General features: G+C 41.7%; 1 protein-coding gene across 1 annotated transcript in view; it reads right to left on the reverse strand.

Annotated features, from left to right (window-relative positions):
* The window catches only part of GRM7 (glutamate metabotropic receptor 7), a 1,767,328-nt gene that overhangs the window by 525,662 nt on the left and 1,224,045 nt on the right, over positions 1–17,621 (reverse strand). Inside the window, exon 8 of the mRNA XM_085624503.1 lies at positions 1,411–2,346. Within this exon, the coding sequence (XP_085480629.1) occupies positions 1,411–2,346 (936 nt within the window). The remainder of the gene's footprint in view (positions 1–1,410; positions 2,347–17,621) is intronic.

Raw genomic sequence — 17,621 nt, forward strand, 5'->3', positions numbered from 1 at the left:
CTTTCCCTGTGACACCGGGCAGTGCTGCAAGGTGACGTGCTGCAAAGCCCTGCACCACAAAAGTCATAAATATGTACATCTACGTGCTGGGATTGTTAAACCCACGCACATACATAGAAATGCAAAACAACAAGACCCACAACCCCAAATGATATTTTAAAAAAGCCAGAAACAGTGGAAGATGTCACTCATGATATTAGGCCATGGCAACTGTGTAGTTGGATGCTGTGAATTGTCCTAAAACCACTGACTCACTGCACCTCAGCTTCCATGTGACTGATATTTTGTAATGTTTGGGGAAAGCTTTGACCTCGTGACAAAAAAGTCTTAGGTACCCTCACACATCACCAAATTAATATCTGCAAAACTTCATTATCAATCAAGTAGTTAGCGAGCTAAAAGAACATGCCCGAAGGTGAGAAGGCCCATATTGCTATTTCAGCTTTGTAACATATTCCATTGACTTCCTTCTTGCACCTGTCAATCTTACCCATCAGATCTTTGAACAAATGGACCCCCTTAGACTGCCCTGGCCCCCTTGGCTTCAGTCCATGATAAGTACATTGGGGAAACCATCTCAGTTTCTGCAGCTGTATTTCACAACACAGCTTGCATCCAGAAGCATAACAGGGGCGACATCAAAATTCATACCTTTGGCTAACATTTATTGTTCAGAGAGTAAATGTATTTCTTTTCCATCTCAAAACAATATTGCAGTTGTATTTCACATAACAGCACCAAATGGAATCATTTTGTGCTGTTCCATTTCAGCACCACCCCCACAAATCAAATTCTCATATAGATAAATAGTTCTAAGGTGTTTGATAAAAATATTCTGCCAACGCTTACATAGAGTACTAAATTCAACAAATACATTTCACTAGCCAAAACTAAAGATGTCAGGGATGCTCAAGAATTGATCCTCATTTCAAGCATGCGAGTACCTATGGTAACCGGTCCCTCTACAGAAGTTTAAACTGATCCAATAAACCAAAATCAAAGAGAAGCATGGAGTGAAACCATCAGATTAAAGGATCCCCATTTCTGGAACACCCTAGTTTCCCCTTCTCTGATCCTAGCCCAGCTCCCACACGCTTCAACAAGGTCCTGAAAACAGTTCTCTTCCAGGAGGCCTTTCATTTGCACACAGATACTTCTGGGGCAACGCCTTCAAGCAAGAAAAGACCAGGCCACACCCTTGCATACAATAAAGCAACTAGAACAACCAAGCACATAATCAAAAACAAATAATTGTGCCCCTGGCAATGAGGATAAGAGCTACAGTCTCACGTACCCCATCTGGCATATTTAACATATTAAATCAAACTATCAATCAATAAATCAATTAACCGGCATCACCGCAGCAACATGCAAGAAATACCATAACACCAGGAAAGCACGTTAACTTACCTTTTCAGCTGACTGGGCTGTTCCGAAAAATATGGGAATGAATGCCAGCCATACTATACAGGTAGTGTACATGGTAAAGCCAATAGGTTTGGCTTCATTGAAATTCTCTGGCACTCCCCTGGTCTTGATGGCGTACACAGTACACGTGACCATGAGAAGTATGCTATAGCCCAACGAGCAGATGATCTGTAGATCAGAGATGTCACACTTCAGGACACCTCGGGCTTTATTGGGGTCCATGGGCTTCTGCTCTTCGTAGTCTATGACAGTTCTGGGTGGGTAAACCCCAAACCAGATAAAAACCCCAATAAGTTGAACAGAAATTAAGATGGATGTGATTGCCAGCTGTGAAGTGGGGCTAATTAGCCGTGGTGCAGTCACTGATTTCTTGCCCTGCTCAAAGATGCGGTAGATGCGGTTGGTTTTGGTCAAGAGCGCCGCGTAACTGATGCACATACCCAAGCCCAAGAAAATCCGCCGGAAGGAGCAAACCCCAATGTCAGGCTTGGCGATCATCAAGAAGGTGATAATGTAGCAAAAGAATATTCCAGTGAGCAGGACATAGCTGAGCTCCCTTCCTGAGGCTCGGACAATAGGCGTGTCGTTGTATCGAATAAAGGTTGCCATGACGAAGGTGGTGGCAATGATCCCCAACATAGCGAGGAAAACTGGGATGACGGCCCATGGAGAGTGCCACTCTAGTTTGACGACAGGGATTAGCCGGCATCCAGTCCGATTCTCATTGGGTCTGAAGCCATACGGGCAGACATTACACGTCACCTCATCCTGTTGGTATTGGTAGCCATCGCAGAGCTCGCACGTCCAGCAGCAGGGCACCCCTTTCTTCGTTCTCTTGCGTTCTCCTGGTTTGCAGGGAAGGCTGCAGATGGAGGGAGGCACCTCCCTCATTCCTCTGCTCCACTGCATGTCCTCAACCTGTAATTAAGAAATACAAGGTTATATATTGTTTATACCTAAAGAATAGTCCTGCATACGGTGCTACACATGAAAGAAGTCAGTCTTAGGAAGTTGCAATGGATTGACAAGATCTAAGAAAGTGTTAAAGTTGCATAAAGTCTTCTCAAATATTTTTAGTATGTGTTAAAACACCATTTGAATTGAATCAGAAACTAAACTTAGAACTCTGATTATAAAATGACCTTCTATAATCTTTATTGATCTTGAAGAGGGAAAATGTTTTAGCAGGGAAATGACAAAGTTGGACAATGATTCATAACACATATTACACATGACAACCCACCCCAAAGATACCATTTTGAGACATTTGTGTCATGTCTTACCACTGGCCATAGGGCTATGGCTCAGTGGATTATTATACTTACTGCAGATAACTTTCTTTACAGGTCACAGGCTTGCACCCTCGTTGTTCTAGTGTCCCTCGTGGATCTTACAGTACAAACACCACAAGATGACCCTTGCTTATCAGTGGGTGGGAGCTCACCATACCCTTTCACTGCTACAGTTATAAAGTGCTCCTTTTTACTTCTGCATTTGAATAATTTAACCTTTAGTTTGTTCTCCTATCAACTTGTCATCAGCAAAAGTTGTCTCTTTTAAATGATAATTCATCTCATTAGTCAAATGTTCTATTTTCAGTCATTTCTACAATTTTGCTCACATCATCTGATACAAATGAATTAGACTATCTTATGAATCTCAAGGTAATATAAAATATTATATTTTTCAAACATCTTCTTACATTTTTCAGTGCTATATGTCTACAAGCAATTTTTCATGAATTCACTCATCTGGCATCACACCAGTGGTGAGATATCAAACGTAATGAGGGAGCATGGTGGCACATGGACGTCATTTAGGGGTCGCATCTGAGACCCCTGGTTTGCCCCTTGCTAGCCCTGGCATTGCTTATGTGACCCCTGGCCACAGAGGTGGCAAAATCAGTGCCTGGAACACAGGAGCAGCTCTGCTTAATGGACGCTGGTTGGAGCTCCACTTACCTGGTTTCTGTCCATTTATTTGTTATATAAATAGTGAATAATATTATTCACTATTAGTGTAATAACAAATGTATTATATTCACTGGAATATGACCTTATTTGGAAGCTAAGGTAAGTAAAAATTGTTGCTAAATGTATGTTGTATGCACGCTTACGGGTGAGAGTGTGTTTATGTGCACTAGAGTGTGTGAATGTATTAGAATGTGTAAGCATGTGTGTGTGAGTCAAAGTAAAGGTTAAATGGCATGTGACGTCACTTCCTCTACCCCTGGCATTTTGGTGAATTCACGTCCATGCGGTGGTAGTGTATCTTCATCATATTTATAAACACAATGAATGGGTGGACAAAGGTACCTGCCTAAGAGACAAAAAAGTAAAAGATGCTAAACTGAATAAACACAGAAATTCTGTAAGGCAAAACAGCTTGTTAGGGTCATATAGGAAACTATTGTACAGCAATTGTTTGACTTGATTGAAGTGCCTGGTCCATAACCAGATTAGAAAATCATAGGGAGTGCCATGGGATGACATCATTTGTGTCTAACAGAATTTGAGGCTGAGTGTAGTACTCATTATCTATGATGCTAACGGGTAATAACTGGTATGAGTATCTTTGTTTTGCAATATTGTGGCTAGGTTCCGTAGGAAGAATATGGCCCTTAAGCTAATCTAAACCCCTCCTGTATGTCAAAAGAAAAGGCCCAAGTCCCGCAATTGTCTCCTTTTGATCTAGCTTCCAATCGCACTGAGAACACTTGGGGCAGATTTATGAGGTCCTTGTATCATGCTTGCACCACGCAACGTGATACGTTCACGACGCAAAGCGCCAAGTCATATTTATGATGCCACGCAAAGCCACTGTGCAAGGCTTTGAACTGCCCCACAAATAAGGAGCAATGCAACGCAGCTCAAATCGCTGTGTTACCTTACTCTGTGCACGGGAGGCATTCCATGGGCATTGCCGTGGGTGTTCCAAAGCAACTCCCATGGTGTTTTACGAAATCCCAGATTTACAAGGACTTATATACTGGAGAATGCGTCAAAATCGTACACCTTCCCCGTTGAGGCATAACAAGGAGAAATATATGTATTTCTCCTCATTTTTAACTCTGTCTGTGTATGCTGCATTCTGCAGTACACATAGAAAGAGTAAAACACCTCTCAGGATTGTTTCTGTGCAGGAAGGTGCCCCTTACGGAACAAAAACAATCCTGCATGTAATGCAGGCACCCTTGCACCCTGGTGCACGGGTGTCTGCATTGGCGTTAGGCTGCTAAATGGCACCAGTGCAGGGGGAAAGGACAGGAATGTACCGTATTGGAAAAATATGGTGCATTCCTGCCCTTTCCCTGTATTGGAGGGAGGCGCAGAAAGGTACCGTGCTGCACTGCCCTGCACCACCATTCTGGTAAATATGCCCCTTAATCCATAATCTTCTGGATTATCTATTCACCTTCAGTTTGGTGGCAATCGGACTGCAGTTCATCACTTACCCACTTGCTGAAGTTTAGGAGGGTGCTCGCTGTATGGGAGTATGGAACTTTGGGTGAATGTGAAGATGGCACCTCTATTTCTTTATGTAATCATCACACATGGACAACTGTCAAGACCAAATTACATTTTTTCCACATAACACGCCCTAATATTTTCAATGTATTCATTCACTACATTACAATATAGTAAATCCACTAAGGGTGTCATTATAAACGTTCTACAGTAACTCACTAGAATAAATATCATTCATAGGAGTAAAAGTAGAAATACATGAAATAGGGAAGTGTCTGAGGATTATTGTTTGTCCAGCATCCGGTACTGGAGGTGGACTTGGATTATTATACTCCAGGCAGGAATGACACATTCTTGATCCAATTCTTCTAAACCTAGGCTGAACAACTATGTTTTAGATTATAGTTATCAGCTTGGGCTGCATGAAGTATACCACAAATAGTCTGGGAAATCTGAAAACAGGAGATTATTGTGGACAAAGAATAAAAGGCGACTTGCTTAGCCATCTTCAAATTCAGAATCTGATCCATTAGTCCAAGCAGAAATTCTGCATGTATGGGGTTCATGTAGTTTAAAAGTTTCAAGACCAAGGCCTGCACTCATAGTTGTCGGCCTATACCAGACGAGGATGGCAACAAGTTGTGAATAAGTCTAGATTTTAATTGAACAATTGATCAAAATTCTGATTTAAAACCCAACATTCAGACATGATGTTGCATTTTTCAAACTGCAATCTTCCAAACCCACTTAAACATTGGCTGCACAAGGCCTTCTTAACACTTCGTGATAACATTTAGATAAAAATGTCCTTTTTGTCAGGAGTTAGCTCAATTAAATGCTGCTTTCTCCCTGTGTTTGGCCTGGATGAAAGTACTAAGTCTTAAAGGAAGATGGAAATGGATTTATAAGTTGTAAACTGCCATGATGTGTGATGTCCTAGATCATGCTTCATGGTTGCAGACCCTTGTAAAATGTAGTTATAGCTTTTAACACATAAGAAATGTTTTGGATGCATAGAACCCAAGGAGGGAAAAAGTAATATTGTAGCATCATTGCTTTCTATCAAACATGTATGAGTCATAACAATTTTTAAGGTTTTTCTCTTGAATTAATCAGTCCACTCAAAAGAGAACAGTGACACAAATGTGCATACAATAGGCAGAGCAACATTTCGGTTAGAACCTAAAATAATATTCGATTACATTCATAAGTGTTAGGATAGAGGTGAGAACTTCCATCAGATTCCCAGGGCACATTTACAGTAAGCCACAGGTGGTGGTAGGTCATGTGATTTGAATACCGGGGCACGCATCAGCTTGGGCCCTTCCCACGGGCACAACCAGATAGGTATGGAATGTGTAATTGGTGGTGGGGGGCGTCTCTTCAGGCTTATGGGGTCTGGGGCCTCATAGGCCATGGTAAGGTCCAAGAGTGACCTCCCTGTCCTATTTACTAATGTTTTGCCTAAGTGAGCCAAAGACACTAATGTCACCAGAGGCATAAAAGGCCAGCTCAAGTGACGTGAAGCCTGTTTCAAGTCTGGCAAGCTGCACTCCTGCTTGCATTGCTATGCATATGCCTCATATTACCAACTTGAATGCCTCCTAGAAGGGGAGGGGGGCAGATGTCTTCTAGCTGGGAGCCCACTGGCATTAACTTCCAATCCAGGGTGAGTTGTTCCTGACAATAGGTCACATCATGCAACCAGCTGGTAAAATGAGGGGAAGCAGTGGATCCCAACTCTGTGCCTTGCTAAAAGCAGGAGCATTGGCACTAGACACCTCCTTTACATAGTCTAACAGGGCTCTCAATTGAGTCTAGTGCAGGCGGTAGTCAGCAATTGCAGAAATGGCATCATAGACAGCAGTCCAAAAAGTGGCAAACTGAGGCGCAATCTCATGCTAGGTAAAGGAATGAGGCATTCTCTGCTCTGCATCGGTGACACCACACATCCTCAAAGAGGCCCATATGGTGCAATTGGATGGGGGTGTGGTACATCCTGTTTAGAAATCGAAGGAGTAATAGGTGCAACCTGTAGTTAGGGACAGCGCCTTGGTCAATTCACAGCAGTGTTACCATTGTCCCGCAGTGAAAAAGGGGTCCAGCTCCGACTCCCACACAAGATATGCCTTGTGGGTGCATATCGGTGATTTGGTCTACGTGGTCAAGTAAAGTTGTGTGATCAGTTATGGGGACATGGTGTGGTCAGCAATATATCAAGTGCAAAGAGATTGGGGTGCTTTCTGAAAAGTGTTATGTAGGCTCTGAAGGTCTCTCGAAATCTATGGTATGTGCTGTGGGAGTGCAAGTATGCGCTTTGTTGGGAGGATTGTTCATCTGTGTACAGATCGCCCATGTTGAGAAGCTGCAGCCATGTTAGCTCGTGGCACACCCCATCATACGCTGTAGCCAGAAGTAGAAGGTGACCGGTAGGGGGTATATTGGGTGAACACAGACAGTGAGCATGGCCTTGGAGTCACATTCTGTCCCACACCCATTTCATTCAGGCTACAGTGTCTATTTCTTCTTGTGGCCCATAGACAGGAAGAAAAATTGTGGTGTGTAACGGGCAAGGAGGCACGCAAACTACTTCAATAGCCTAATGTGGCTGGAATGTAGTCGCGTAGATCCAATAATGTGCGAATTGTGCTTACACGCAGTAATAATAGAGTTCCATATCCGGAAAGCACAGGCCACCCAGCACAAAGCAGAGAGTCAGTCTGTCCCAATTAACCTTCGGTTGCCTACTTTCCCAGGCTAGCGCTACAGGTTGCGCGTGGAGTTGTTTAAAGAAATGCATTGGAAAGGGCATTGGAATGTTAATGAACAAGTATAAAAATATAGGGGGTACTAAGATTTTTGCAAACGCGGTTCTGACCACTGTAGAAAAGAGCTGCAGTTCCAAATCAGAACAAGCTCAATATCTTTGCAAATCCATATGCCAAAGTAGTGAATCGGTCCTAAGGCCCCTGCAGGGGGTATTCAGCGGCAAAATGATCTGTCGCAGAGGTAAGTAGAAAAAGCACCAATTTGGACCACTTAACATAAATACCACAGTGGTCGGCAAACCTTATAACTTCACGATCACCGGAGAGATATATTGGTCTGAGGGTCGTGGACATACAGGGTAATATCATTCTGCATTTATGGACACCGGAATGTTCTTTGAATGAAAAGCAAGCCCCCTTTGTGAGTGATGCTGTTGTAATTGGTGCAAAGAAGGGGAGCAGGGCACTCATATTAACTTCCTTATCAATTATCTTCAAGTAAATGATATAGGTGCTGCAGTGTTATGCTCGCTGTCTATCGAGCATATGAAAGACTGAGGAAAAAGGACAACCAACTAATGGTTGACACTGCGAACAGTGCTAGGGGTATAGAAGACCCAAATGGTTAGACACATTTAACAAAACAATCATGGAATACAATATGTTATGTTCGTAGAAACATATATTAATTCATATATGCAATGAAACAATATCACATTTTGTCAACATGTTATATGGAAAATAACACTTAATGGTGGTCATCCACCTAAATCAATTCTGATATGAAATCTAGTACATAATACATTTAAATGATCACATGGTGGTATATCGGTGAGCCCAATGCATTTCGGGACTATGTTGTCCCTTCGTCAGGGGCGATCTGTGAGAGAGAATGCATAAATATCACAAACGGTGAACAACACTGAGGTTTACATTCAAGAATGCTCCATGGTAAAAACATCACAAGTCATGTAGAGGACAACAATGTCTTAACCCAGATCGATGAAGAAGAGGCCCTGTTGATCATGCTGAACGGGAGTGATGTGAAATGTAGTGAAAAAGGTTTAATAGTTATGTCACCCAGAGTAGTGGTTACACCAAGACGGTGTTGCTGAAACGAGAGAAACAGTTGAAATAGTGTCAGGAAAGAGAGAGAGAATCGAAAAAGTGATGGCTGAAAAAGCCTCACCTTAAGTATTGTGTATTGACCTCACAAATAGTAGATAATCATAAAATCGGACTGCGACGTTGAAGACTGAAAGACAAGGAAATAAGTGAACACGACATCAAAACAAAATGGGGCGGCTGAAAGGAGTGTTGAGAAAGAGGACTACTCCCTACTTACCAACTTGGTGATGTAAACGGATGCACAAGCAAGTGCTGAAAGAAATAAATGAAAATAACGTGAAAAAGTGGTCTACGGGAAAGACGGTAGAGTAAAGCGCTGCTGATACAGAACCTGCAAGCTGACGAGGTACTCACTTAAAAAGGGGAAGATGGCCTAACGAAGCCTGGGTGTTTTCAAAAGGTCCCGTAGTAGGAGTGAGGTGATCTGGTGTGAACCAGACGCCAAAAAATGGCGCTAGAACAGAAGCTCTAATGCGGATGCTAGGGCAATCGCTGAAAAAAATATAAGAAAGAGTAACGTTAGCCAATAACCTAGGGAAATGGCGGGAGAGTAAAGCAATGCTAATGTAGAACTACGAGAGGCCAAAGTACTTACTAAATACATAAGATAGCCTGGCATAAATCGTGGTGTCTCGAAGCGTCCCGTTACTGAAGCGAGATGTTCTGGTGCAAACGAAGCGCCATTAAATAACACTGGAACGTTAGTTCTAAAGCGGAAGTTCTAAAGCGGATATGGTTTGTCGGGGAAATAATGGAATGGGAAAGAGGACTGGTTCTAAACGCCATGTTAAGACGGTGTGTTGAAAAGTACAAGAGAAACGTTAGAAATAGGGTGTAACTGAATAGACATCGTAAATAATCGAAGAGGAGTGGTATAAAACAGGTACATAACGTATTAATGTGTGATGAACGAAAAGAAATCAGGAGGATGATGATTATCTTTGCATGTAGGAAATATAGAAAACGATGAGTTTCTATATATGTGTATGGTATGTCAACAAGGGATGACAATAAAGTTGGCATAAAGTCTAGGATCGAACGAAAAGTGATGGAAAATGTGTTTATAAGTATAGATGAACGAACATACTAAACCATGGTCATGTGATGTATAGAAAAAGCCAAAGAGTAGAAAAGCACGAGGCCATATTATGAGAGTGTTAAAAAAGAAAAAGATATTGGACCTCAAGGTGATAGAAACAGGTCAAGGAAAAAATGAATGCAAAATGTTTACAAAAAACATGATAAGTCTAATCGGTCATTGAGCCCACAAGGGGCCAAAGTGTGTAATTTTTGAATCCAGAAAATCTCCCTGCGTAAGAGTAGATTCGTTGTGTCAGCACCTGGTCTGACGTCAATGGTTTCAATGATTTGAAATCGGAGTTGGGAAATTGTGTGTTGGGCTTCTGACCAGTGCATGGCGAGACTTGAGGTACTGTTTTTATTTCTGATCCTAGATTTGTGCTCTGTGATGCGAGTTTTTATTTTCCGTTCAGTTTTGCCTACATAGGCCTTGCCACAGGGGCATTTGATGCAGTAGATGGCATGTGAGGTGTTACAGTCACTATTGTGCTTCAAAGAGATTTTAGATCCCGATGAGGGATGAGTGAGGATGTTTCCTGTAATTGCATGGTTACAATGTACGCGTGCATGACATTTGCGAGTTCCATGGTAAAAGTTAGGTTTCTCATTGGTTCTGGTGGGTTTTAGAAGGGCCCGTAGGTTTTTACCTCTGGTATATGCAAACATGGGTTTCTCCTTAAAGAGGTCTTGAAAATCTTGTTCCTGTTGGAGAAGTTCCCACCGTGAATGGATGATTTTCTTGATTTTGGTTGATGAAGTAGAAAAACTGCTGACAAATACCAGTCTTTTTGAGGGAATACGTGGTTGCTGTTTCAATAGGTCATCACGTGATGTGGCCAAGGCTCTTGTTAAACAGTTGTTTAATACATCCTGAGGGTACCCTCTTGATGAAAAACGTTTTGAGGTTTCTAGTAATTGGAATGTGCTGTTCTCAGGGTCAGAGCAAATTCTACGTATTCGTGTGAACTGAGAGAATGGCAGATTCGTGATGAGATGACGTGGATGAAAGCTTGAAAAAGTAAGAAGGCTATTGCGATCTGTTGGTTTATGAAAAACGGTGGTATTGAAGTGATTCGAAGATGTTTTGGTGACTTGAACATCCAGATAATGAATCGAGTCCTTGTGAATGGTATATGTGAGTTGAATGTGGGTGTTTGTCCTGTTTAGAGTCTCAATCATAGAGGTAAAAGACTGGACTGAGTCATTCCAAATCAAGAAGATGTCGTCTATATAGCGGTAATATAGACTTATTTTCGACCACCAGTCAATATTGGAGATGATATTGTCTTGTTCATATTGTGCCATGTAGATGTTCGCATAAGCAGGTGCTCCCGAAAATCCCATGGAAGTCCCATTCAATTGTGCATAAAATTGCTGTTGGTACTGAAAGTAGCTGTTATGCAGGCAAAACTTCAAAAGCTGGAGAATGAAAATGTTCTCAATGTCAATGTCATCCATTTTGAGTAGGGCCCATTCTACTGCCTCAAGGCCTGCAGCATGTGGGATCGAAGTGTAGAGGGCTGTTACATCAATGGTACACAGGAAGATGGAGTCTTGAGGATCAATGGTAATCTGTTGAAGAACTTGGAGGAAGTGAGTGGTGTCTTTGAGATAAGTCGTCCATGTTTGTACAAATTTTTGGAGATAATAGTCCAAGAATTTTCCAATGGGGTCAAAGATGGACCTACAACCAGATACAATTGGGCGGAACGGAGGATCATTGGGGTCCTTATGAATTTTTGGGTTCATGTACAAATGAGGACGTTGTGGATTAGATGACAATAGGAAAAGGCGTGTGGCGTTGTCAATCCATTCGTGATCGAGTGCCGTGTTAAGAATTGAGCTAAGCAAATCCAATAGTTGTGCTGTGGGGTCACATGGTAATGGCAAATAGGTATTGGTGTCAGAAACATGTGCTAGTACCTTTGAATGGTAGTATTCAGAATCCATCACCACTATGGCACCTCCTTTGTCTGCCGATTGAATTGTGATCAAAGGATTGTTGGACAATTTCTGTAAGACATGACGTTCGTATTTTGATGTGTTACTATGATGTTTAGGTCTATAGTTGAGCTTTTCCAAGTCTTTATTAACCAATGTTTCAAATCTGTCCAAAGTTTTGTGCGATGAGGGCGGCATGAAAATACTCTTAGGCTTGAATTGGTGTTGAGTAGATGTAGTATCTTGTGGGGTATTCATTACAACATTATTGAAGAAATGCTTCAAACGGATGGTGCGCATGAATTTGAAAAATTCCCCTTGAGTTTGAAGATGGTTGGAATGAGATGATGGTACAAAAGATAACCCACGTCCCAAAAGGGACTTTTCTTGATCATTGAGAGTATATGATGATATGTTGATCACTAATTCACCGTTTTCCCGCTTCGTAAGGCTTTTCCACTTCCTTCCTTTCCCTCTCCTGGTTTTTCGTGTGTGGTTGATTTGGATGTCTCTCTTTGGGGAGGTGGGCGCCCCTGGTCCGTGGCCTGTGATAAAAAAGAAGACGTAGAAGCACTTGTGGAGGCAGACGTGGTTTCAGTTGATGCACCAACCCCTAAGGGGGTAGAGCCAGTTTGTTGAGCAAGGCTTACTGTGGAAGCAGGTGTCCGGCTAGTGGTTGTATCTCTTTCTGACACCAGACTTTCGTCGGATGATGTGGGTGTTTTCTTGTTGTCAAATCTTTTACGAGTATATATCTCTGCCCACGTATAAACCTCATTCAGTTTATAGTCGATGGTGTCACGTCTGTATTATCGTAGCTTGCCTTCTTGTAGCTCCCTTTCATAATTATCCAATTTTTGGTTAAGAACTTCCAAATGTAACTTCCAGGAATCTGCTTCCATGCGTAATTGTAACTCGTTTTTTAAAGAGTAAATTTCATCTTCTAAATCTTTGATGGTTTTTGATAATTCCTCGGTTATGAGGAGGATGAGGTCTAATGAACATTTATTAAGGATAGAGTACCATTTATCCATGAACGCAGTGTTAAGATGAAAACGGAATAGCATTGGTTTGATGGCCAGGCGTAATCCTCTCGGAATTCTTTTTGCTTTATGATACTGCACAAGGGTGGAAGCATGGAGTCTCTGATTAAGTTGTCTCCTTGTGATGAATTCAAGCTGACGGAGTTGTTGAGTAATGGATCCACCATGGGTGTCGGTGGTTTTGACTTCTTGAATGAGTGAATATATTTCAGAGACTTCATCAGAGGTGTAAGCTTTCGTATTAGCTCTATTGTCCGTAATGTTTGTAATGGCATCAAATGACATGATGATCGAGTGGGTGCTGCTGCTGTGACAGAAAATACAGATGCAAAGAAGGGGAGCAGCGCACTCCTATTAACTTCCTTATCAATTATCTTCAAGTAAATGATATAGGTGCTGCAGTGTTATGCTCGCTGTCTATCGAGCATATGAAAGACTGAGGAAAAAGGACAACCAACTAATGGTTGACACTGCGCACAGTGCTAGGGGTATAGAAGACCCAAATGGTTAGACACATTTAACAAAACAATCATGGAATACAATATGTTATGTTCGTAGAAACATATATTAATTCATATATGCAATGAAACAATATCACATTTTGTCAACATGTTATATGGAAAATAACACTTAATGGTGGTCATCCACCTAAATCAATTCTGATATGAAATCTAGTACATAATACATTTAAATGATCACATGGTGGTATATCGGTGAGCCCAATGCATTTCGGGACTATGTTGTCCCTTCGTCAGGGGCGATCTGTGAGAGAGAATGCATAAATATCACAAACGGTGAACAACACTGAGGTTTACATTCAAGAATGCTCCATGGTAAAAACATCACAAGTCATGTAGAGGACAACAATGTCTTAACCCAGATCGATGAAGAAGAGGCCCTGTTGATCATGCTGAACGGGAGTGATGTGAAATGTAGTGAAAAAGGTTTAATAGTTATGTCACCCAGAGTAGTGGTTACACCAAGACGGTGTTGCTGAAACGAGAGAAACAGTTGAAATAGTGTCAGGAAAGAGAGAGAGAATCGAAAAAGTGATGGCTGAAAAAGCCTCACCTTAAGTATTGTGTATTGACCTCACAAATAGTAGATAATCATAAAATCGGACTGCGACGTTGAAGACTGAAAGACAAGGAAATAAGTGAACACGACATCAAAACAAAATGGGGCGGCTGAAAGGAGTGTTGAGAAAGAGGACTACTCCCTACTTACCAACTTGGTGATGTAAACGGATGCACAAGCAAGTGCTGAAAGAAATAAATGAAAATAACGTGAAAAAGTGGTCTACGGGAAAGACGGTAGAGTAAAGCGCTGCTGATACAGAACCTGCAAGCTGACGAGGTACTCACTTAAAAAGGGGAAGATGGCCTAACGAAGCCTGGGTGTTTTCAAAAGGTCCCGTAGTAGGAGTGAGGTGATCTGGTGTGAACCAGACGCCAAAAAATGGCGCTAGAACAGAAGCTCTAATGCGGATGCTAGGGCAATCGCTGAAAAAAATATAAGAAAGAGTAACGTTAGCCAATAACCTAGGGAAATGGCGGGAGAGTAAAGCAATGCTAATGTAGAACTACGAGAGGCCAAAGAACTTACTAAATACATAAGATAGCCTGGCATAAATCGTGGTGTCTCGAAGCGTCCCGTTACTGAAGCGAGATGTTCTGGTGCAAACGAAGCGCCATTAAATAACACTGGAACGTTAGTTCTAAAGCGGAAGTTCTAAAGCGGATATGGTTTGTCGGGGAAATAATGGAATGGGAAAGAGGACTGGTTCTAAACGCCATGTTAAGACGGTGTGTTGAAAAGTACAAGAGAAACGTTAGAAATAGGGTGTAACTGAATAGACATCGTAAATAATCGAAGAGGAGTGGTATAAAACAGGTACATAACGTATTAATGTGTGATGAACGAAAAGAAATCAGGAGGATGATGATTATCTTTGCATGTAGGAAATATAGAAAACGATGAGTTTCTATATATGTGTATGGTATGTCAACAAGGGATGACAATAAAGTTGGCATAAAGTCTAGGATCGAACGAAAAGTGATGGAAAATGTGTTTATAAGTATAGATGAACGAACATACTAAACCATGGTCATGTGATGTATAGAAAAAGCCAAAGAGTAGAAAAGCACGAGGCCATATTATGAGAGTGTTAAAAAAGAAAAAGATATTGGACCTCAAGGTGATAGAAACAGGTCAAGGAAAAAATGAATGCAAAATGTTTACAAAAAACATGATAAGTCTAATCGGTCATTGAGCCCACAAGGGGCCAAAGTGTGTAATTTTTGAATCCAGAAAATCTCCCTGCGTAAGAGTAGATTCGTTGTGTCAGCACCTGGTCTGACGTCAATGGTTTCAATGATTTGAAATCGGAGTTGGGAAATTGTGTGTTGGGCTTCTGACCAGTGCATGGCGAGACTTGAGGTACTGTTTTTATTTCTGATCCTAGATTTGTGCTCTGTGATGCGAGTTTTTATTTTCCGTTCAGTTTTGCCTACATAGGCCTTGCCACAGGGGCATTTGATGCAGTAGATGGCATGTGAGGTGTTACAGTCACTATTGTGCTTCAAAGAGATTTTAGATCCCGATGAGGGATGAGTGAGGATGTTTCCTGTAATTGCATGGTTACAATGTACGCGTGCATGACATTTGCGAGTTCCATGGTAAAAGTTAGGTTTCTCATTGGTTCTGGTGGGTTTTAGAAGGGCCCGTAGGTTTTTACCTCTGGTATATGCAAACATGGGTTTCTCCTTAAAGAGGTCTTGAAAATCTTGTTCCTGTTGGAGAAGTTCCCACCGTGAATGGATGATTTTCTTGATTTTGGTTGATGAAGTAGAAAAACTGCTGACAAATACCAGTCTTTTTGAGGGAATACGTGGTTGCTGTTTCAATAGGTCATCACGTGATGTGGCCAAGGCTCTTGTTAAACAGTTGTTTAATACATCCTGAGGGTACCCTCTTGATGAAAAACGTTTTGAGGTTTCTAGTAATTGGAATGTGCTGTTCTCAGGGTCAGAGCAAATTCTACGTATTCGTGTGAACTGAGAGAATGGCAGATTCGTGATGAGATGACGTGGATGAAAGCTTGAAAAAGTAAGAAGGCTATTGCGATCTGTTGGTTTATGAAAAACGGTGGTATTGAAGTGATTCGAAGATGTTTTGGTGACTTGAACATCCAGATAATGAATCGAGTCCTTGTGAATGGTATATGTGAGTTGAATGTGGGTGTTTGTCCTGTTTAGAGTCTCAATCATAGAGGTAAAAGACTGGACTGAGTCATTCCAAATCAAGAAGATGTCGTCTATATAGCGGTAATATAGACTTATTTTCGACCACCAGTCAATATTGGAGATGATATTGTCTTGTTCATATTGTGCCATGTAGATGTTCGCATAAGCAGGTGCTCCCGAAAATCCCATGGAAGTCCCATTCAATTGTGCATAAAATTGCTGTTGGTACTGAAAGTAGCTGTTATGCAGGCAAAACTTCAAAAGCTGGAGAATGAAAATGTTCTCAATGTCAATGTCATCCATTTTGAGTAGGGCCCATTCTACTGCCTCAAGGCCTGCAGCATGTGGGATCGAAGTGTAGAGGGCTGTTACATCAATGGTACACAGGAAGATGGAGTATTGAGGATCAATGGTAATCTGTTGAAGAACTTGGAGGAAGTGAGTGGTGTCTTTGAGATAAGTCGTCCATGTTTGTACAAATTTTTGGAGATAATAGTCCAAGAATTTTCCAATGGGGTCAAAGATGGACCTACAACCAGATACAATTGGGCGGAACGGAGGATCATTGGGGTCCTTATGAATTTTTGGGTTCATGTACAAATGAGGACGTTGTGGATTAGATGACAATAGGAAAAGGCGTGTGGCGTTGTCAATCCATTCGTGATCGAGTGCCGTGTTAAGAATTGAGCTAAGCAAATCCAATAGTTGTGCTGTGGGGTCACATGGTAATGGCAAATAGGTATTGGTGTCAGAAACATGTGCTAGTACCTTTGAATGGTAGTATTCAGAATCCATCACCACTATGGCACCTCCTTTGTCTGCCGATTGAATTGTGATCAAAGGATTGTTGGACAATTTCTGTAAGACATGACGTTCGTATTTTGATGTGTTACTATGATGTTTAGGTCTATAGTTGAGCTTTTCCAAGTCTTTATTAACCAATGTTTCAAAACTGTCCAAAGTTTTGTGCGATGAGGGCGGCATGAAAATACTCTTAGGCTTGAATTGGTGTTGAGTAGATGTAGTATCTTGTGGGGTATTCATTACAACATTATTGAAGAAATGCTTCAAACGGATGGTGCGCATGAATTTGAAAAATTCCCCTTGAGTTTGAAGATGGTTGGAATGAGATGATGGTACAAAAGATAACCCACGTCCCAAAAGGGACTTTTCTTGATCATTGAGAGTATATGATGATATGTTGATCACTAATTCACCGTTTTCCCGCTTCGTAAGGCTTTTCCACTTCCTTCCTTTCCCTCTCCTGGTTTTTCGTGTGTGGTTGATTTGGATGTCTCTCTTTGGGGAGGTGGGCGCCCCTGGTCCGTGGCCTGTGATAAAAAAGAAGACGTAGAAGCACTTGTGGAGGCAGACGTGGTTTCAGTTGATGCACCAACCCCTAAGGGGGTAGAGCCAGTTTGTTGAGCAAGGCTTACTGTGGAAGCAGGTGTCCGGCTAGTGGTTGTATCTCTTTCTGACACCAGACTTTCGTCGGATGATGTGGGTGTTTTCTTGTTGTCA

Source organism: Triturus cristatus, chromosome 9, assembly GCF_964204655.1.
Source record: "Triturus cristatus chromosome 9, aTriCri1.1, whole genome shotgun sequence".
NCBI lineage: Eukaryota > Metazoa > Chordata > Amphibia > Caudata > Salamandridae > Triturus > Triturus cristatus.